The sequence below is a fragment of the Homalodisca vitripennis genome, chromosome 7 (genome assembly GCF_021130785.1).
Source record: "Homalodisca vitripennis isolate AUS2020 chromosome 7, UT_GWSS_2.1, whole genome shotgun sequence".
In the NCBI taxonomy this organism is placed as follows: Eukaryota; Metazoa; Arthropoda; class Insecta; order Hemiptera; family Cicadellidae; genus Homalodisca; species Homalodisca vitripennis.
In genome coordinates this window covers 24,420,864-24,444,193 of record NC_060213.1, presented here as the reverse complement: position 1 = coordinate 24,444,193, position 23,330 = coordinate 24,420,864, and the positions used below count along the sequence as shown (strand labels likewise).

Below are 23,330 nucleotides of genomic sequence, written 5' to 3'. Positions count from 1 at the left end.
TGTAAAATGCTGACAGTATGCAGATGACACTGTAATATACTCATACAATAAGAACAATGTATACTGTATGAAATCATTCAAGAAACCCTAACTACAATAGCTAACGATTTTATGAGAATTGGTCTAGAACTAATGCCAACAAAAGTAACACCTTAGTAATATCCAGAAAAAAATAATAATTGGATCACACCCTTCTATATTAAAAACACACCCGTTCCCCTCGTGGACAACTTGCGGGTACTGGGTATTATTTGTATAAAGATTTCACTTTTAAACCTCAAAACAATAATGTGTATAAACAATGCTTATAAAACTTAAACATCATAAAATCTGTTACATGTGGCACACCCAGACTTTGCTTTACAAATATTTAAAGGTCTAATAAGGTCAAAACTAGACTACTGTAGGTTTATATATGGAAACATAGCCTACAGTGAACTTAAAAAACTCAACTGTATATAAAATCAGGTATTCCCGGGTTAGGAATGCCATATTGACCCATGGCGAGAAGATCTCTCCAACTAACATTATCCCCACTTCCAAAACTATTAGCTTCTTTGTTTTCCCACACTTTACTGACTCTAAAAAATACATGTTTGTACCGAATAACAACCAATAGAAACCCTTTCATAAACCAAGTAGAAAAAATACAACCACAGAATAGTAAAAGCCACAGGGAACGTCGCGGCTAAATGACATAGCCTAAAAAAAAAAAAAAAAAAATCAAGTTCTCGGTGTTGTGGTTTTAGGAGCTATGTTTCGCTACGTTGGTTATAATGACAACATAATTCCAAATCGTTGCATCAGAATAACCTGCACCCACAGCATGTGGTCTTGTGGTGTATGTGGTGGTAGTGATGTGGTGCAGTAGAAGTTCAGAAGACAAAATTGAACCGTAACTGTCACCCTACCGCTTTTATCTTCCTCTTGTGGAGTAACTACATAAAAGTGATTGGATATATTTACTTTGTATCTGTTACATGTAAGCAAACGTTATTAGTTGTTTTCGTGTTTTATACATTATTCTAAATTCTGATGTGTATTTACTGTATTGATATTCTGAAACATAGGTTAGGAAAGAATGTGACTGGTTTTATTCAAAAATAAACCAAGTGTTATTGAAATTTCTGACTATCCTACTGGTTTTCAGTTGCAATTTAAATCTTATTGTAGCCAAGTTTGTATTTTACAATATGCTTAAAATTCTTAACCATTTTAGTGTCAAGCACTTATTGAGGGGGTGATGCAGTCAGTGCTATACATTTACAGTCCCTCATTTGTACATTTATGATATTTTTGTCGTGATCCTCACTTAAATTGTTCAAACTATTTCACAAATAACATAATGGGATGAATTTTGTTTTATTATGTTGCTTGGATGAGTAGACTATAGGCCCAACTTAATAATATTATTTTAATTAAAAAAAACTATTTGTAATTGTGAACTTAACAGCTGAAGTGACAAAATACTAGTTTCGCATTATTAACCTATTGCTATTGTCCTCCTGAATATACTTTCAATGGGTGGAAATGACAAAATAGCAAAATTATAGAACATTAAAAGTGGAACTACTTTTGGCTGCAGTATAATAAGAGGCCACCACCACATTCGAATCACAGTATATCCTTAAAAACAGTTAAAAGTAACTAAATGTTAAACCATTTTGTTTGTTACATTTTATAGATACACATAACAGATAGTTTTTATATAATTCGTATGTAGTTTATGTATGTATGTATATAATGTTCTTATGTAGTTCGTGTCAATATTTTTGTTTATATAGTTTAGATAATCATAAATGTGGTTCTATTGTGCTGGTGGCCTCTTATTATAAAGTAACATTTGATTATTAAAAATGGCAGTCAATTTTAGAAAACTACACAACATTGCTTTGAAAGATGATAAGACATGTTTTACGTGGCTTCAACATGTTGGACTCGTACTGAAAAATCCATTATGTGAAATTTGTGGGAAACTGTAACTGTGAGAGGAGCAAATATGGTTATCTTCAGTTTTCCTAATATTTCTTATAATAATTTGTTTCATCACTGTAAATATTAAATCCATATTTTAATTTAAAGCATATGATTGTTATTGAGGACTATAGATACTTTTATATCGATTGATAGTTTAGGATTTGAGATGCGAATATTAGGTATTGATGATTACATTCTTCGATATAAAAAACCGGGTCCGCTTATTGTACCCTACCCCAACCTCCTATTGGTTGCAGCTAACATCAGCCATTACCCCATCTTTGGATACATATAATAGCAATAATGCTGAAATCAGGGAAATTTTACCCAAATATAAGATGTTTTTGTTAATTTAGACCTTAGAATAAAAGTTTATATCAGCCTGACACAAGTGCCTCTGGCCATCAGCACAGGCTACGGCAACACCAAAACCTTCACGTTGATTGTGTCATACCAAAATAATTCCTCAATGTTTTACATATAAGTAAACATTAAATTTTAAATGACTTGAACACTAATGACTCCGGCCATTACTGCTTCATAAGAAACGCAACTTCAAAAATAAACAAATATTGTTAATTCATCTAACCATAACTTAATACTATCTTGCAAGAAAAGCAGTTCCGCCCTTAATGTTTTAAATATCATTTGCCATTTTCATACTTTAAAACCTTGTATTTTTTGTTCATTAGGTTAGCAATAGGTTAATAGTGTTAATCTTGTTTCCAGCTAGATATTAATAAATTGAAAATAATGCATACAAAATGAATCAAACTTTCAACAAACTAATAAATAATGTAAAAAACAAACATAAGTTGCTACATATTAAGCAAAGCTAATTTAACCATAACTTCGTATGTACTTACATATAGTAACTAGATCGGTACTTTGGGATTATACCGACCACACCCAGACATGAATCGTTATTTGACATTTTGCTTCTACTTATTACTAGATTAGCGTAGAACAATATTTCATCAATATAAAACAGGAATTGTCTTATCGCAAACCCCTCCCCATCCTCAGACAGAGGTCAAAGTCGAGCAGTCTAGTAGATAACGTGATTGCAGAGTCTCACTGCCCGTTCAGCTGGTGCGTTGCTTTGTTGTACTTCTGTGTTTTACCCCTACATTTCTTCAAGCACAACAATTTAACAAAAACAAACATTACCAAACAAAAACTAAACTCTTTATTGAAAAAAACACACAAAACTTGTTTTTATTCGTGATCACACTCCGACACCCAAAATGCAAGTGCCTCCGGCCATCAGCGCAATGGCCTTCGGTGCTGCCCCGTGCTGATGTCAACAAAAGAAAAACATCCCTCGAGATAGTACCTATCAGTAAAATATCAAATTCTAGAGGGGCTGATCAGAAATATAAATTGAATTGTAATGGAAAGGCAATTATGTACCGTGCAAAAAACTGAAATAATCGTGTGATGCCGCACGGCCTGCCGTAATCGGGGTTCTCGAGAAAGATAAGATAACAGCGACATTAACAATTGATAATCGTTGTAATTTTGTAATTAAAGATTTGTTTTTCGTTCTATCATGTTTGTTTCTATAAATTTATATTTTTGTGTTCTTCATACTGGTGTGGTCGGTATAATCCCAAAGTACCACTAGATCACATAAAAATAGCTTTTCTTTTAGATTTAAAAATAACACAGGCTGCAGTATAATAAGCGGTAACTAACACAATCGCATGATGAAATATTGTATGATTTGAATCATCGATATTCATGACTATCCAAAGAACTGAAAACAAGATATGCGACCACATGACGTATACCTAATAGATATTTCGAAGAAAAATATATATTTGCTCATTTTCAATCTTAGACATTAATGTATAAATATTAATATGATATACAATTTAAAACATTATATACAGGCCTACTTTACAAATTAAAATGTAATATACAATTAATATAATTCTAATTAAACATTAACATTTTACTTACTTACCTTACATATTTTCTAGTATAAACATCAATGGTTGTGAAATAAAGAAAACACGTACATCACTTGCCGCCATAATGAAACAGATTTTAATTTGGAATTTATCTACAAACACCTTTTTACTTTGAATAAAACTTTGAGCAATGGTGTAAAAATTGAATGAAGTTTTGGGCTTTAAAAATGGTAATATGAAAAAAACTATATTTGTATATGTAAAAGAAATGAATTTGGTTTTAAAATTGAATGAAATAATTGAACTGTGTTAAAAGTACTCTTGAACCATGTATTATAATAATAATAATAATAATTTTATTTGTCATGAAAATGTATTACATCATTGACAAAGTCATAGTATATTGCTTATTGTTAACCAAGTCAATACAATAGTCAATAAAGTCTTACAAGTAAATTAAATAAAATAAATAAAAAATCACAAAAATGACAGTACAAATTGTCAGTAACAGTAACAAACACATTAAAAATCAATACTTTTGGTGTTGAAGAATTCATCTAGACTGTAAAACGGATTCTCCAACAACCAGGAATATAACTTATTCTTAAAGATATCAAAGGGATATGAGCAATATTTTTTCTCCAGAAAGTTATAAATTTTCAAAGATACTACAACATGACTGGTGAGGGTTTTGCTTAATCGAAAATGTCCAATTTCAGCATTGTTTCGATTACGCGTGTTGTGGTCATGAATTTTATGTTTAAAATTTAACAAATTTGGATTTTTATGGATGTAAACCACCGAGTCATATATATACAAATTTAGAACCGTCTGAAAACGAAAATTTATGAAATGGGGTTTGCAATGCTCTCTGGTATCACACTTTTTTAGAGCCCTAATTGCCTTTTTTTGTAATACTAGTATTTCGGAAATTCTGGTGCAATTACCATATAGGACTAATCCATATCTAAAAACAGATTGGAAAAAGGCAAAGTATGCGGCTCTTATAGAATTTAGTGGTACAATATCATTCAGTCTACTCAGAAGATAAATGACTCGTGAGAGTCTTTTATTTAGATAATCAATATGTGTTGCCCATGTCAAATTTCTATCAAGGTTGATACCCAAGAATTTAACTGAGTCTGAATAGCTTTCGTCCAATGACCCAGCAATATGCCTAAGAGTAAACAACATTTTTGTTGTTTTGTCTTTATTTAGCAAAAACCCATTAGCATGAAACCAGTTTGATGCATTTTTTAATGTATCATTTGCCAACAGCTCCAGATCATGTACACTTTGACTGACATTAAAAAGTGTAGTATCATCTGCATATAATATGGTTTTCGAGTTAAGAGATAATGGTAAATCATTTATATAGATTAAAAAGAGTGGGGGACCTAGGACGGAGCCCTGTGGAACTCCCCACTCCACGAGGGCTTCTTTAGACCACTTACCATTATTAAAGACCAGTTGCTTGCGATTGTTAATATATGATTCAAAAAAATTTAGATTAGGCCCAGAAAATCCGTAATGTTTTAGTTTAGATATAAGAATTTTACTATCAACACAATCAAAGGCCCTGCTCAAGTCACAAAAAGTAGCCCGAGCAAAGCCCTTGCTCTCGAAAGCTGAGTGAATTTGTCTAACTAATTGATCTAGAGCATTAAAAGTTGATTTATCCTTTCTAAACCCAAATTGTGAAGGTTCCAGAAGGTTATTACTTTCCCAGAAAGTAGTAATTTGCTTACAAACCAATGATTCAATTAGCTTACCCAATACAGGAATTACAGAAATTGGGCGGTAGCTTTGAGGTTGGTCCTTAGGACCCCTTTTAAAAATTGGACATACTCGTGAAATCTTGAGTTGCTCAGGGAAAATACCGTCATGAAGCAGATGATTAATAGACACTGCCAGAGGTTCAGCCACACTACCAATAATACTTTTTAACAAATTGTTAGACATACTATATATGTCTTGACTATCAGAATTGCTCATTCCCCTGACAGCATCCAAAACATCATTTGAAGTAACAATTTTCCATTTAAAATGTACTAAGCTATCATTAGAGATTGATTCCATAAGTTCAACAAATGTAAAACTGGAATTAACAACCTTATTTTTAATTTCTTTTACAGATTCGAGAAAAAAATCATTAAACACATCAGGCTCAATATTACAAATATTTTGTTTGCTGTTTGCTGTATTATATTTAATTACATCCCAGGCAGCTTTACATTTATTTTTACTATTTTGAATGTACTCAACATTTTTAGCATGTTTTGCCTCATTTATAGAACACCTGTATTTACACTTCAACTCATAAAACCCCATATTTAGATGTATATTATCCCTGTTACATTTTCTTAATCTGTCCAAGAACAGTAGCCTTTCCTTCATGATAGCTAATTCAGTTGTATACCAATCCTGTTTGTATTTGTTTTTATGCTCTGTTCTTTTTCTATTCACCCTTTTAACAACTTTGTAATGATTAATACTATTCAGTATAACATCAAAAATTTTAGTAAATAGTGTTGCAGAACTTTGCTTAGTATATTCACTTAACAAGGACGGCCAATCATAAGACTCCAGAAGTAAAGAGAGAGGTTTAATATTCTTTTTAGGTAGTACCATGCTTTGAATACTATTTATATGTTGAGAGGTACCCCTTGAGTCAACAAATCCGTCTTTTTGACATGCATTAACAAGTATCCCATCATGATCTGAGTAAGGAAACGATAAGGTAGTTACAGAGGAGACATATAAATTGTGATTAAAGATAAAAACATTATCTAGGCAATTTTTACCCCTGGTTGCATTTTTATTCAAGGGGAAAAAGTTGAACTGTCTTAAAATGTTTAAAAATTCATTTGCAGTTTTGGTATGTTTTGTAATATCAAACTTACTATTAAAATCACCCCCAATTATAATAGTGTAAAATTTCCAATTCATAATAAAATTTAAAAATTTCTCCATTACTAGCAAAAATTCCTGTGGATTGCCATTGGGAGAGTGATATACTGAAACTACAACAGTTTTACAATCATCTAGTATTGCAGCTGCTGCCTCAAAATTTAGTTCGTCACAAAACCTTGTTACATCACATTCCCTAGGCTTTAGTCTATCACTAACAAATATACAGGTTCCTCCTCTTATTTGTTTTGATCTACAAAAATCTGCAGCACAAGAAAACCCAGTGGGATAAGAACTAATAATATTACGAACTATTACTTAACAGGGTACACATGTTTTATAGCATTTAAAAAATGCTCGAATAGTTAACCTCCAGTAATCATAATTTCATGTCTATACACAAATTTTGCAAGATGATCAGCAATGCACTCACTTCTGAGACCGGTTTTTAGAGATTTCTTAGTGGCTCTCCAATTTGATTCAATTGTTTGCTTGTTTGCAGAAGTTAACAGTATAATAGTCATAACCTTGTGTTTTTAGTCCAAAATAAGCTTTCCATAGATCAGTAATGATTTTTATTCCATGTCTAGTATGTTTCACAACTAACGGGATTAGTGATTCGGCATCACGTTATTTTCTGAGTAAATCTGTAAACGGAATCTACCACGTCTTCTCTCCCTCTTATAAATGTGTACGTCAGACAAAATTCTTTATTTGTAATCTTAGAGATCAGAATGGTGTCACATTACATGAAGATTTTCAAATTGTTTCAAAGTTAACAGATACATCTGGTAAATAAATAGTTCTTATATATAAGTTTAAATCTTCTATTTGGTGGGTTTTACAGTCAAGTAATTATCAATGTCAATTTTCTTCACACATCCAGTTTAAGAACTCATCTAGCGAGTAAAATGGCCGTTCTTTAAGCCATCGTGTCAAGGCTAATTTTAGTCCATCTACCATTACCCATGTACGTTCTAAGTCTTCCACGGTTTTCTTTTTCCAATCCTTGCTTCGTCGATTTCAACTACCACTCTTTCGCTACCCAATAGTTCTTCTTTTTCAGATTTGTCGTCCAACCAAACAAAACAACTGAAATCATACTTCTGCATGTACATATACCGTTTAAAACTACTCATTTACCAAAATGTCGTAAGTAGTTCATTTCCAACTAAAATAGTACATGAATTTTATTATGCTAATTATATCAAACTTTGAATGTTTAAAAAATGTTTCTCCATCGCGTTTCTAGACATTTCTTGCAGCGAAACAAATCTGTCTGATTCTCACCTTTAATCCTGGTAATCATCTCCTCATTACAAACTCTACACCTCGAATTTAAAGGAACTAGCTCCTTTTCTTGAAACCATTGTTCAGTATTAATGTTAAATAAAATATTATGAGCCAATACTTGCATATTCATAGCCATCTTGTCGTCACTAGCATCAGCTGATAATGATGTCACTAGTAACAGCTGATAATGATGTCACTAGTAACAGCTGGTAATGACGTCACCAGTCTAAATAAAGCTGGGAATAATAATTATGAATATCTATAGGTCAAATGTCGTACTCTATAGTATCAATATTTAAAATTGATAATCATCATCCGATTGCATTGGTGGCCGCTAATTATAATGTAGCCATAACACATGAATAGACAACAAACTTATATTCCCACTTTGAAAAAACAATGACCTATTAAATAAATAAAAGTAAATTAGTTTTTTTAAATATTTTAACTGCTTACATAATCCACAATCAAATACGTAAATATCTTTCAAAACTAATCAACTGTATTAGAGTTAACGCTTTGTGATTGAGTAATTGAAGCCATTTTTATTAAAAAGGCGCAGGAGATGGCTGATGGTTCTTAACTAAAATGTTCTGACCACTGAACACTTCGTTAAGCTATCAAGACACTGATATGTTATCTGATGACACTGAAAGTCGTAGATAACAAGAAGCACAGTACACAAATTTACATTTTCATTTCAATTAGGCTATTAAAAATCCAGGTTATTTGTGATTTCCACCCTCTTAAAACCATATATATTTTATTCAGGAGGATGAGCAGAATACGTTAATAATGTTGAAATTTTTATTGGCTACTCTGGCTGTTAACCTCACTGACACCAATCTATTAAAATTTTGTAGATAGTAAAATATTTAATTTTGAAAATACAAAACTTGTATGTAATTTTATGATTTTAACCCTTTGAGTGCCAAGAGCCAATTGGATCGTCTTTACCATTATTTGCAAGAAGTGCCAAGAACAATCTCATTGTACCGTATTAATCAATTATTAGCTATTTTAAATTGTTTATGGTATGAAATGATTTTTTACTTTGATTACATCAGATACTACTAAAAATATATATAACGTGTTAACCTACCGTCCCTTGAATCAAGACGCTTCACTCATGACGTTCTGTTTATGCACAAGCTTGTATACGAAATCCTTGATTGCTCAGCTCTTTAGACATGCACAATAAAGTTGTTTCCTAAATATAAGACTCAGAAGAGTCAACAGTTACAGTTTTTTTTATGGTTCTCTAAACTTGCAATTTGAAATTAAGTGCAAATATCTTTTTATAGGTAAAGACATAGTGTTTCAAACGCAAACAAAACACGCTTATAAAACTGCAGAAGCAGTTAACTAAATACGTTCTAGCTAATAGTTAAGTCAGCCTATTTTCACGGATTTCTGACTAATAGTAGACTATTAAAATTTTTCATCGCTTCGCCATTGATAAAAATTAATTTTTGTACAAATCAACCCTAAAAATTAAAAATTGGTTTTAACAGTTTTTACATTTTTATGATGGTTTTGATTATACACATTTTTTACAGGCCAAAACAAAAATATAAATATTGGCCAATACATAACAAAGTTATGTTGTTTTTAATCAGCGTACAAGAATAATTGTTTGAATTGACATACTATTTTTGGATAACGTTTTAAAAGTACTCAAAACTTTTTTTACTAGAATCCAAACAAACATTACTGGCACTGAAAGGGTTCATGAATGTTATTGTATATGCTAGTTGAAATTATTTGTTTAAAGTGTAGGAAGTTGTAATTAAGTTTATTTGCATTGTTTCCAAGTTAGTCTATAGTTCCTTTTGTCCACGTGGGTAGGACTTTATGTTGCAAGGTTAGTGGGAAGTATAGTTAGCTTAAGTGAGGATAATTCTCGTATTAAATAATTGCAATCAATTAAGCTATGTCAGTGTTTTGTAACCAGTTACAATAGGTTCTTATTGAAACTGTGGGCATTTATATTTGTAGAATACAGTACCAGCTTTCTAACTCACTATTACAAGGCTCTGAAACGGTTTTGATTGTTCCAGGCAATAACCAAGGTTTACAAGATGCCAGATCTGGAGTCAAAAATGGGTGATATATCATTAGGTAAGCGAGTATAGGCTACATTAAGTTGATTAATATTAAGCGACTTGATTTGAAGTGTAGATTCAAATAATTTATCTTGAATTTTAATTAAGTGTTCAGTAAACATACTGTGGTTATATATCTTCTATATAAAATCACTTGTAAGTAGATAGATTATAGATCGTGTTTTTAATTTTTCTCATATACTCCCATATCATATGTACAATACAACCGTTAAACAAGTAATTTTGACCCAATATGAATATTTTTCCTCGCAGAATCCCTTAATGTAATTGTTCAAAACTAAATCTTTACTTTTGTCTTTAATCAAAATACTCATCTAAGAGTATATATAAAATTGGATTTTTCTATATGATCAAGCCGTTCTAATATTTATGTCTTATCAAAACACTGTCAGTTGTTAATTCGCCTTGGTTTCAGGTGAAATATATACGTCCGAGAAGACTGGCTGCGATGAAACTGGAGATGGAACGGAAAATAAGCCTTTCAAGACCGTTTTGCAGGCAATGAGGCATGCTGGGAAGGAGCCACTCCCAACCATATATGTAGACGCAAAGGAGGAGGGAAAGGTTTGTACATTTTGCTTACTCTATTAGTTTCTTATTTTAGGCATCTTGATTGAGATTATTTTGATGTAACAGATTTTTAGTCATTAGACGTATCTACTATTATTTAATTACAATTTGTCATGCTAATGAGGGGAGGGGGTAATGGCCAAGTACTGCTAGTAAGAGTGGGTGGTAGATGTAATCTTCTCAGATGTAGTCTGTGTTAAAGGACATCCTTATCCTTTGAAATATCTAACAGAATGATCCTTCTGACGTAAAAGCGTTTAATACCTTTCAGCCTAAATGTGCTTCAAATTATTCCAGAAATTCGAAGTGGTGGCAAAATCTCAGCTCAAGAAGGTCCAGAAGATATGGGTACGAGAGAGTTACAAGTCCGCAGACAAGGCCAAGAAAGAAGAAACAGATGCGGATAACAGGTTGAAGAATCTTGAAGAAGCAAAGAAGATCAAAATAGAAGAGGACAAATCTTTACCAAAAGCGAAACTTATAAAAATCTTCAATGGTAAAGAACATAGAGGTAGCCGTGTGAAAATATATGGCTGGGTTCATCGATTGAGAAAACAAGGTATGTCATAATTGTTTGGGGTTTCATATGAAAACCGAACAATTTTTCATAATTCTATGGGATTCTTTGTATAGAAACAAAACCATTTCAATATTATCACCGATATTACTTGTACAATCTGCATAATCATTTAGAAGAATTTTAGTTTACAGTAAAATTTGATGGTAATATAAATATGTAATTTATCAAATTTATACCGTCAGGTTGGTAATATACAAGTGTCTCAACATGAATGCTCATGCCACGTTAAGCGGCTTCTGCCAACAAAAGTCAGCTTAAGACGTACTAAACTACATTGACATGAAATATCAATGTTTAGCCATAGTAGATTGTATATACTTATTTATCAGATATGATCATATAAAGACCAATTCAAATATATCAATATTTATGTTGAATATTGGTGTCAGAATCAAGAAGGAACACTAGTAGCTTCTGGCTGCACATCTGTGGTTCCAATTTTAACATTTAAAGTGTAAAACAGCGTTATATATAAGAATTCATCTCAAATCCATACATTTTTCACTTCAGAAACTTAGATTTTTGTGCTTCAATGCCAATGAGTTCTTAAAAATACGATCATCTATAAAGTGTAATTCTTTAATTTTTATTCAGTATAGATTTTTGCATAAGACTTAGAGCCAAGATGAAGATTGATTCCAAGGCAGACGAGTACAAAATAAGAATTTATTATATATATTTATTTATTGATTTCATACAGGCCTACAGTAAATGAATATATACATTAATAGAGGTTTTCAAGTCATATGTGCAGACTGATAATAAAGGACTGATTCCACTTTTTATGTCAGATCCCTTGATTTTGGTTCTCAGTTATCGTTCCGTCAACTTGATCATTTTTAGGCACAGTCTTTTAAAAATATGATTATACCTAATATCTTGTGACTCAGCATTAAAAATAAAAACTGCTATAGTAAAGTGTCATCATTGAATACAATGTAATAGAGGGCAACAGTGCTCATAATGTGGATTCCTTAATACACACATGATCACAACTACTTATTAGTTTCACACCGTGCAATCTTGTCTTCAAACAAAAGTATGCTAAATTTGCTATTTGAATTGTCGTTTTCAAAAAATAGTGGCAGCTAAATTTTTTCTGGAAGTTGTAACGGGTATAGGCCTAGCCTGTAACCTAAATCAACTTTTACAATTAATAATAAATTCGAGAATAATATAATACAATAAACAATATTTTTCTGTTAATAATAAATCTAAATGAATAGGAATCCAAACCGACAATTTAATTGCTTAGTTAATGTTATCATTCTCATATTTGAGAATAATCAAATTTCAATTTATTATGAAGCTTAGTTGTGCATGGGGACATAGCCCGTCACTGACAGTTTTGTAACCTTAAACATAAAGCTCGAATGGTAAAGCGGCCATATTTAATAAAACTCGATAGTTCCTCATCAACATCAAAGAACAAAGCTAAACACGGCAAAACGCGTGCCACGATTGGCTAACGTAAGGATTACTCTCATTGGAGGGTAGCGACCCCGCGGGAACGCAAACTCGTTCTCTGCGCACCGAATTCGAGTGGGTTGTTAGCCAGAGGTAAAAGCGGATCATTTTTCGACCAGAAAAACGGAAAATTTCCGTTTTGAAGGGTATCACTTTTCCCTCTCTGCGCTACTGACGCGGAGTTTGGGAAAGAGAGAGTCTTCTTCCTCGACCTCTTGATGATGTAGTACGTTGTGAAACAGTTTTCAAAATTTTTCAATTATTAATCAGTCTTTTTTCAATGTGATCCAAATTTAAATTTTTCAATTATCTGTGAGGACCGCCGTGTCGCCATCATGGGATTTGGTGAATATGTTTAAGAGTATTTAAACCTTTTCGATCAACATTTTAACTAATCAGACTCTAAATTTTAACTGCTAGGGAGTAGGGGTATTTTCTAATTAATTATTTCAAGCTAATTGGATTTTGTGTTGTAGGATGTTATTTTAAGCATAGCCATAATTTCATTTCATCAAAATCATGTTTCATTAGTATTAGTTTTTATTCAATAAATCTAAAATTTGTTTCTATCAAAATTTTATTTTCATTTTACCACACATAGCTGCCCTACGCCGCACCCATTGTAAAACGACCCTGTAAAGACAAAGAGTCTAAAGCTAATATATTTTTCACAAAACCTATCTTGTTACTATTTATTATAATGTAACGTATCCGTTACAAATGGCACCCAGCAACGTGGGGCAGCTAAAAGTGGTTTAGCTTAATAATTGTGTAGGGGTTTTCTAATTTGAAATAGACTAAATCAAAATTTAAAAATGATGGATCAGAACTTCGAGAATATTGACAATTCGGACAGTAGTAGTGAGATGACACTCGCGGAGCTAGCTAATAGGCCTAGATCAGACAGCTCTTTGGCTAATGCGAATAATGTTGAAACGGTGGTAGGCCTAGATAGAACTGATGCATATCAGCAATTGTTGTTTTTGATGACACAACTTAATGACAAATTTGATGGATTAAATAACAAGATGGATGAGGTAAAAACCGATATTTATAACAAGATGGATGACCTAAAAACCGATATTTATAGCAAAATGGATGACGTTCAAACGGGCATGACACAAATTGAACAAAAATTAAACACAAAAATTGAGAACGTTCAAAGTGAATTGAAGGGAGAGATTAAAGTTGTGGGGGAAGAAGTTGAAACTAAAATTGCTAAAGTCAATCAAAAATTCGATCAAGAGGTTTCACAGATTAGTTCTCGGGTTGATGAGATAGTAAATAAAATCGATACACATGCAACGGAGATACTGAGAATAAAAGATTATGTAGGGATGAGTGAAAATACTAAGGTAGGGCTAAACGGGGAAGAATCTAAATCAAATTTAAAAGAGGAATCAGACCTACTAGTTGAGTCGAACAAAGTTCAGACCACTGTGAAAAGCATAAAAATGGAGGGTAGCGGTCTTAATCAACAACCGGCTTGTAATATTATGGCGGAACTCTATTTGACCGAGTTTGATGAGGGTAATGATAGGACTCACCCTATGAATTTTTTGAAATTGGCTGAAAAATTTACTAATAGTAATCAAGAACACTGGGAAACAAAACTTTTGTATATTGTAAAATACTTGATGGGGGAAGCATCTGAGTGGGCTCGGAGAAACATTGACAAATGGGAGAGTTTTGAACAATTTAAAAATGATTTCAAAAAGAGATTCTGGGGCATTACTAAACAAAAAGATTTTGAAAACAAATTGATGGGTAATGGGAATTTTTGTGAAGGTAAAACCGATTTGACAAACTATGTGCTTGGGTATTTTGACATAGCAAAGAAATTGGACAACCAGATGGATAACCTTACGTTTGTTGGCTTTATTTGTCGACATTTGCCGCCACACATAAGTGCCAGTCTGGCAATTCTACAATCCCTTGCTGGTAGGGAAGAACTAGAAGTAGTATTAAATCAGCTCAGTTATGTAAAGCCTTTCAAAAAAGAAAGTTTCAGGGATACATACAACACTAATCATGAAAATGGAAATAGACAAAAAACATACACAGGAAGGCCAACACAAAACTTTCATGACAGTACCCAAGGACAGCAGTATAGGCCAAATCATGAGAACAGGGCAGTAAATACCACACAATTTTCTCATACCAACAATGGTAGGGCCAATCACACTAATGGGAATCATTTTGAAAGGAATCGGGAAAATAATAGGGGATACAACAGACCCGAGGGTTTCAGAACATTTCGAGGTAGGGGAAATTACAGGGGTGGACCAAATTACCGGGGGGGACACAACTATAGGAACAATTCAGAAAACTTTGATGGGCCTAGGGAAATTGAAAATGGTCAAGATTGACAACCAACAATTCCAGGGGAAATAACTCGGAACTTAAATTTTGACGAAAGACCAAAAATAAACAACTTTGAATTGATAGGCGATAGTCAGTTTTGTAGACTATCAAACAAAATTTTGCAAATGGATACAGTCAAAACCCCTGGTGGTAGAACATCAATAGGACTTTGTGTGGGGGGTCAAACGATTAAACATTATATGAGCAGGTAAAAATACATTCATCAAGTTTATCTGAAAACATAATGATTTTTATTGGTACAAATGACATTCTAAAAAATAATTCACTTGAGCAAATGAAAACTGACATGAAAGATTTAGTTGAATACCTAATAAATAGTAATAAGAAATTAATCATTTTGACTCTACCTCCAATTCCCAAAGTTGCCAAAGACATTGGTATCAGAGGAAAGGTTAAAGATTTTAACAGGTTCATACGGGCATTAGACAATGGGGATAAAATCAAAATTAATCATGTCACACCACACTTTGTTGACCACAATGAGTTAGGGTGTAATTTAAAATATTTTGAACAAAACATCAACTTTGGGGGAAAAACATTTGCTGATTTGGTTCATCTGAATATTGATGGGTTGAAACTTTTAAAAGAAAGCATCGATGAGTTTTTCAATCAAACTAATGAAGAGTTGAAAGGGGTTGTGCAAAGTAACCAGAATCAAATCATTATGGATCAAAATATAGCGGATGATTTTTTAGATGAAAGCAACTAAAATGATGGAGTAATGCGTGATAGGGTTCAGTCTTTACCAGAAATTTATATTGGTATTGGAGGGGTAAAATACAAGTGTTTAGTAGATTCAGGTAGTCAAGCATGTATAATGTCAGATGAATTCTATAAGAAAATAAAAAATCAAGTGGGGTACAACATTCCAGAGCTACCTATTAGTAATCTGTCAATTGTAGGTGTTACAGGAGTCAGGTCCAAAAGAATAAATGTTCAAATAAGACTAGAGGTAAATATTGGTGAACAAGTTGTCCCAATAACATTTTTAATTGTTCAAGGACTAAAAATTGAGTTGATACTTGGTTGTGACTTTTTCAGCAATCATAAGGCTGTACTAAACTTTGATACCAATACTTTATGCTATAGACATGACGGGAAATATCTAGAGACTAAATTAGTGTATAGAAATTGTGAAGAATTTGTGGGGGGGTTAAGAATAATACATATTAACAGAATTAACTTGTATAAAGATGAAAATGAAATAGACAATACTTTAGCGAATTTAAATCCATTTTTTGAACACAGATCAAATCAAGTAGGCCTAGAACAAAAAATTACTAAGATCAAACATGAATCTGAATCAGAAGCAATTGAACAAAGGTTAGTAGACAGAATAAGTGAATTAGAGGCAGATAATTTGAGTATTAAGGATGAGGAACTAGAATTATTAAGAGTAGTACTTTTTGAAAATAAAGAAGTTTTTTCGGATCAACCAGGGTGTGTCAAAGGATACACAGCAAAGCTGAATGTTAAAAGTGAAGTCCCATATATTGGCAAGTCTTATCCGGTTCCGTTCAGTAAAAGAAAATCTGTAGAGGAAGAATTAGAAAGACTGAAACAACAAGATATTAGAAGAGTCAAATAGTCCTTTTTCTAATCCCTTAGTCTGTGTAGTAAAGAAAGATTTGAGTATAAGATTGTGCTTAGACAGTAGGAAATTAAATTCGTATCTTGTTCCGGATAGACAAAGTACAGAAACAACTGATGATATATTTCAAAAATTTATGGGAGTTAAATATTTTACAACATTAGATTTAACGCAAGGGTTTTTCCAGATCAAACTCGATAAAGAATCTAGAAAATTTGTAGCTTTCACATTCAACGGAAAGAATTTGCAATTTAAGCGATTACCATTTGGTTTGAATGTAAGCACGGCTCATTTTACTAAAGCGATGAAAAAAATTTTGGGCCATGAGTTTAGCAATTTCGTAACTTGTTACGTTGATGACATTCTAATTACGTCCAGTACTTTTTTGGAACATTTAGATCATATCGATAGAGTACTGAAAAGACTGCATGAGTGTGGAGTGACTGTTAAACTTAAAAAATCAGATTTTATGAAACAGGAAGTAAAGTTTTTAGGTTTTGTTCTTAGTAAAGATGGGATAAAGATGGATGAGGATAAAGTTGAAAAGATAAAGAATTTTCCAACCCCAAAGAACTTAAAAGAACTGCAATCGTTTTTAGGTTTATGTAATTATTACAGAAAATTTCAGAAGAACTATTCAGATTTGACGGGTCAGTTTGGTGACATTTTGAGTTCTAAAAGTAAATGGTTTTGGGATAAGACAAAACAAAATCTGTTTGAGAAAATAAAAGAAACATTTTTAGACTCAGTTATGTTACATCATCCAAATTGGAGTAGGGCATTCTATTTAAGTACAGATGCATCAGACATCAGTGTGTCAGCCATTCTTTATCAAGTAAATGATCAGGGGGAACATGAAGTGATAAGTTTTGCAAGTAGGACTCTTTTAGCAACAGAGAAAAATTATAGCATAACAGAAAAAGAATTATTGGCTGTGGTCTTTGCTTGTAAAAAATTCCGATCTTATATTATTGGACATTTTCAAGTAATTGTTCGTTCAGACCACAAGGCATTATCTTTCCTTACAACCTGTAGGCTATCTCATGGTAGAATTTTGAGGTGGAGTTTGGCATTACAAGAATACAATCTCACTATTGAGTACATCAGCGGAAGGCAAAATATTCCCGCTGACATTCTTTCAAGAGTAACGGACGAAAATTATAAAAATCCAGTTGAAAGGAATTCGGTAATGGTTTTGCAAAATAAAATTGAAATTGAAGTTAGCGATAGGAAGATTAAACCAATGTTCAGAAATATAGAAGAAAAACAAAGGAGTGATGATAAATTTGGGCCTATTTTTACTAAATTGGATGGTAATGATCAACAAATAAAAGATCAATTTGTTATTCATAATGGAATACTTTTTAAGAAAGATTTAAATGATGGTGATAGTTTTAAAGTCTGTATACCAAAAGCAATTCAATCAGAATTCATTCAATTTACACATTTGAAATATGGTCATTTGGGGGGACATAAAATTTATTTAATACTAAGGGAATATTGTGTTTTTCCTAGGATGGAACTTTCAGTAAAGAATCAGTTAAAATGTTGTCAATTGTGTCAATGTGCCAAACACACAACTGTTAAATCAATAGGATTTTTACAACCAATAATTCCTAAAAAATTGAAAGATATAATCTCAGTTGACTTGATAGGAGAATTGCCTGTAGGAAGAGGAGGTGTAAAATACATATTTGTTGTGTTGGATTTGTTTTCTAAATTTGTGAAGTTGTATCCGGTCAAAAGAGCTACTAGCCGAGTATTACTAAATAAATTGATCAATGAATACATACCTGAGGTAGGTGAGATAGGTAGTGTTTTGTCCGATCATGGCTCGCAGTTCACTAGTAATTTATGGTATAATACCCTTAGAGACTTAAACATTAAAACTATTCATAGTTCTGTTTGGCATCCAGCCTCAAATCCAGTTGAAAGGGCTAATAAGGAAATTACTAAAATATGCAGGATATACTGCCATGAGAAACATACTAAATAGCCATTAGTACTAAATTTCATTGAAAAGTGTTTAAATCATTCCGTGCATGAGACCACGGAAGAAATCCCGTTTGAACTAATGTTTGGTAGGAAAGATAGGAATTTTTTACAGGATATGGTTCAATTTCCCAAAGAGAAAAGAATGTTAGCTGACTATCCAGGTAAAATAAGATTAGTCAAAGATAGACTAGTTTCAAAAGGGGAAAAAAGGAAAAGAAAATTTGATAATAAGGTCAAACCAATTAGATTTAGTATAGGAGATGAAGTTCTAGTAAAAACACATTATCTGTCTGACAAACTTGACAAGAAAATTAAGAAGTTCTTTCTGCTTTATGAGGGCCCGTATAGGGTGTCAGAAATAAAATTGGAAAACGCATATGTTGTGGTCAACGAAGATGGTGGTGTGATAGGAACATTTAATGTAACACAATTAAAAAAGTTTTATCGAAATTTGGTTTAGTTCAAACAAAGATGGGGGGTTAAAACAAAATGGGTTTCGTGATTTTTATTATTCCTTTGTAGCTTTTTCCCTTCGAAAGATAAAAAAGTCTTACAAAACAGAATAAAATGGCATGGCTGGATTTTGTACGATTTGACGGCCATGGGACAAATAAATGTCAAAAACCACATATCACACACAGTTAGGTTTCTGGGTGGTTAACACAAAAAACATACTTGAAATATGATTTCAAGACAACAGTACAAGGTACACGATCACACACAGTTTATTGTTTCTGGGTGGTCAACACAAAAAACATACTCATCTAAGACGATTGAAGTCAACTTACAGTACAAGTTACATAATCACACACAGTTTATTGTTTCTGGGTTTGTAAATAGTTAAAAGTGTAAGATTCATAACAAATTATTAAATATGATTGGATTGAATAGGAGAATGACATTCAAGTAAGGAAACACAGTTTATTTAAATTGAAACTACAGTAAATTCTAAAGAAAAGAAAGAAGAAGAGAAAAGTAAAAGCACAAAAAGACTAATTAAAATATTTATTATTGAAATAATGTATTGTTTTTCTGATGAGTTAGTTTATTTTCTTGTACGGATAAAATAATAATAATAATAATGAAGTAACATGGGGGATACTGAGATGATAATAATAATAAAGCAAACTGGGGGGTATACTGGTATAAAAGTAATTATTCTTAAAGTAAAATGTTAGAGGTAGGTCAAGTAGGCCTGTTTAATAGTTAATATGATAATGATAGATAGAGGGGTAGTGTAAAATACACTGAACAAAGGCTAAAGGTGAAGGATATATTGTGAATGGAGTGGATAAATAATAGTAGAGAATAGGAGTGGAAATTGAGAGGTTGGGAACAATTTAAAAGTGGAATGGAAAGTAGGAGTTACAGGATAATGTATGAAATAGAATTGAGCCAATAAAATAAATTCAAAAGTCAGTACTAAATTAATTAATTCAGAGGGGGGATGAATAAAAAGGAAATATATTAGGCTAGTAAATATTTGGTTTAATAATCATTTAATCAACTTATAATAATGAAGTGCAATGACACTTAAAAGGGATTTTACTGTGCGAAATGGGTATTTTATGGTATGAGGAAGTTAGGAGAATATTGTATTAAATGAATACAAATAAATGAGTAAGAAGAAAAGAATTCAGCTAATATAAAAAAAAAATAAAACTCAAAACAAAGGGACAAAATTGTATTATTATGACTTGGGGGGTTGCAAAGGAATTTCATTAGTTAAAAAATTGGTAATTAATTAATAAAAGGTGATAACTATTAGATAGTGTGTTGAATAGTACAACAAATAGGTAACAAGGAGGGTAAATAAAAATAAACTACAAAATAGACGGGTTATAATTATTATAACCTCGATTAAAATAAACAAAACAAAAATATTTAAATTATGCAAGATTATTACAAAGGATAAATAATTAAATACATTTTTTTTTACCATTTATTGTGTATAGTTTCTAAAAAAAAAAGGAGAAACAAATTTTATAAACTGTGTGGAGAGATTGTTAGTTAATTATGAATGAATTTGTAAGATGAAAAATGCTGAGAATGAATTTTTATTTAGTAACAATATAGTAGTAATAATTTATTTGAAAAAATAATGGTTCATATTTATGTTATGTTGATTGTTTTTGACTTAGTTGTAAGAATGTTTAATAAATAATGTAGGTACTATTTGTGAAAAACTTTAATTTTAAATATTAAGAAATGTTTAGTGTAAGATGTGAAAGTGGGTGCGCGAATATCACAGGCAAATCACAACAAATTAAATCACCAAAGCAACTGGACTAGGACACTTAAAGTCATGGTGTGTTTTTTATGAATCTACCACAAGTATGGACACTTTGAAGTCATGGTGTGCTTTTCTTTATGTCTGAAAATAAGTCTAAGGACACATAAGTTTGAAGAAGTTTTTGTCAGTGAAGATGAGAATAGTGTTTAAAATGGAACATTTTAAAAGCATTGGATGTGAGAAAAGTCAAAAACGTTTGGATCAATTCACTGCAATAATACAATTCACTTTGGTAACAAGTGATGAAATAAAAACTGTTCTCCCAGAAGGAAATAGAAATGTGGAAAGGCAAGAACTTTTAATCAAATTCAACTTCCAAAGGTGATGTTAAATGAAGTAAATGTGGAAAGGCAAGAACTTTTAATCAAATTCAACTTCCAAAGGTGATGTTAAATGAAGTAAATATGGAAAGGCAAGAACTTTTAATCAAATTCAACTTCCAAAGGTGATGTTAAATGAAGTCAGACAGATAAAGTGCTGGGCCAATAAATATGGAAGCTGTGATAACACACCATGACTGTAAGTCTATGAATTAAGAAAGTAAACTGTGATAACTTAGCCTGTAGACAATAGCAAAACTTGAACTTCACAAAATTTTAACTTTAAGTAAAAAATTTGTTCGTCAAGAAGCATGAAGAAAAATTTGTAATAGATTGAAATTAGATTTAATTAACAGTTGTTTGTTCTTTGTTCTTCAATTTATTTGTTTTGTTGTTCGGATTGTTTAATATGTATATCTTTGTTATTTTAAATCATTCACTGTAAAAGTTTTAATGAGTAAAATTTTGTAATGAAAATTTTCAATTTTACCACAAAATTTGGGGGGTATCTGTAACGGGTATAGGCCTAGCCTGTAACCTAAATCAACTTTTACAATTAATAATAAATTCGAGAATAATATAATACAATAAACAATATTTTTCTGTTAATAATAAATCTAAATGAATAGGAATCCAAAGCGACAATTTAATTGCTTAGTTAATGTTATCATTCTCATATTTGAGAATAATCAAATTTCAATTTATTATGAAGCTTAGTTGTGCATGGGGACATAGCCCGTCACTGACAGTTTTGTAACCTTAAACATAAAGCTCGAATGGTAAAGCGGCCATATTTAACCCTAGAACTGTTAATCGACATAATTATGTCGGTTAATGCTGCTTTTGTGGTGTTAACCATCAAAATTTTGTCGATCAAACATTCCCTCGTATAATTACTTTTTATAATATACTCCGGTAACGTATCGATATAATTCATGCACCATTGGATTCGGGAAGAAAAATGCTAAGGAACAGATGAGTTTTATTCCTCTTTGTATAATGGTTATGACGTAGCAAGCTTGTTATTTTGAACGTAAAAGAAAACGCGACGCCGTTTGTTGTGACCGCCATATTGCCGCTGCCGTTCTGTATCACTTTCGTGCCGAGCTGTGGATATTTGTAAGTTTTAATAGTTTTACGCGTGTTTTAGTGTCGTATTTAATGTGTAGTGTGTTGTTTGATGTCGTAGTAGTGTAAACATATATATTTTAGAATAAATCAATTTCTATTTACTGAAATATGTTTGAGAAATTACCGGCTTTGTGTAGGCTATGGCAAAATGACTTGGCTAAAATTCATTTCACATAGTTTGTTATTGTTTTCACTTACTAAACGTTATTCATAGCACTCTTTTAGCTCTGAAGTACCTATTTATTTTTGGTAAATAGATAGTTTTCACAATAAAATATATATTTCCTGTAATTTCTTTGGTTATATATAATAACTGTTTGGGTTATTCTATATTTTTTCAATATCTTTAGTTATATTTATAGTTTTCTAACTACATAATATTTCCTATTACTTATAAACCATAAATTAATAAATTTTGATATAGTACAAGCTTTAGAAACTATTTTATATTTTGCTGAATGAAAATTTTTCGCAAAATTTTTGAATAATGGCAAAATTTAACTTTTTTTACTTTTCAAAAAATAATTTATGGTAATTATTTCATTACTACTGTATATTCTATTTTATTCTAAGTAATAAAATATGCAAAATAACATGTATTCATAGATAAATGTATTAGCAAAACTTGTTTTACCAAAGTCTTACGTGTACACCCGATTTTCAGAATTTATACGCATCGCTGCTTTTTTTTCTATAGCTTTATGATGCTTTCATAAATGTGTATAATGTTTATGTTTTTCTGAAACTAGATAAAATTTGACACAGAATGGCTATCT

At 31.7% G+C, this 23,330-nt stretch overlaps 1 protein-coding gene across 1 annotated transcript in view; it reads left to right on the top strand.

The window, feature by feature from the left end:
* The first annotated feature begins 794 nt into the window (after nt 1-794).
* The window catches only part of LOC124367021 (asparagine--tRNA ligase, cytoplasmic-like), a 51,865-nt gene continuing 29,329 nt past the window's right edge, over nt 795-23,330 (top strand). Inside the window, exons 1-4 of the mRNA XM_046823703.1 lie at nt 795-982; nt 10,157-10,217; nt 10,638-10,786; nt 11,090-11,351. Of these exons, the coding sequence (XP_046679659.1) occupies nt 10,178-10,217; nt 10,638-10,786; nt 11,090-11,351 (451 nt within the window). The 5' untranslated portion in view covers nt 795-982; nt 10,157-10,177. The remainder of the gene's footprint in view (nt 983-10,156; nt 10,218-10,637; nt 10,787-11,089; nt 11,352-23,330) is intronic.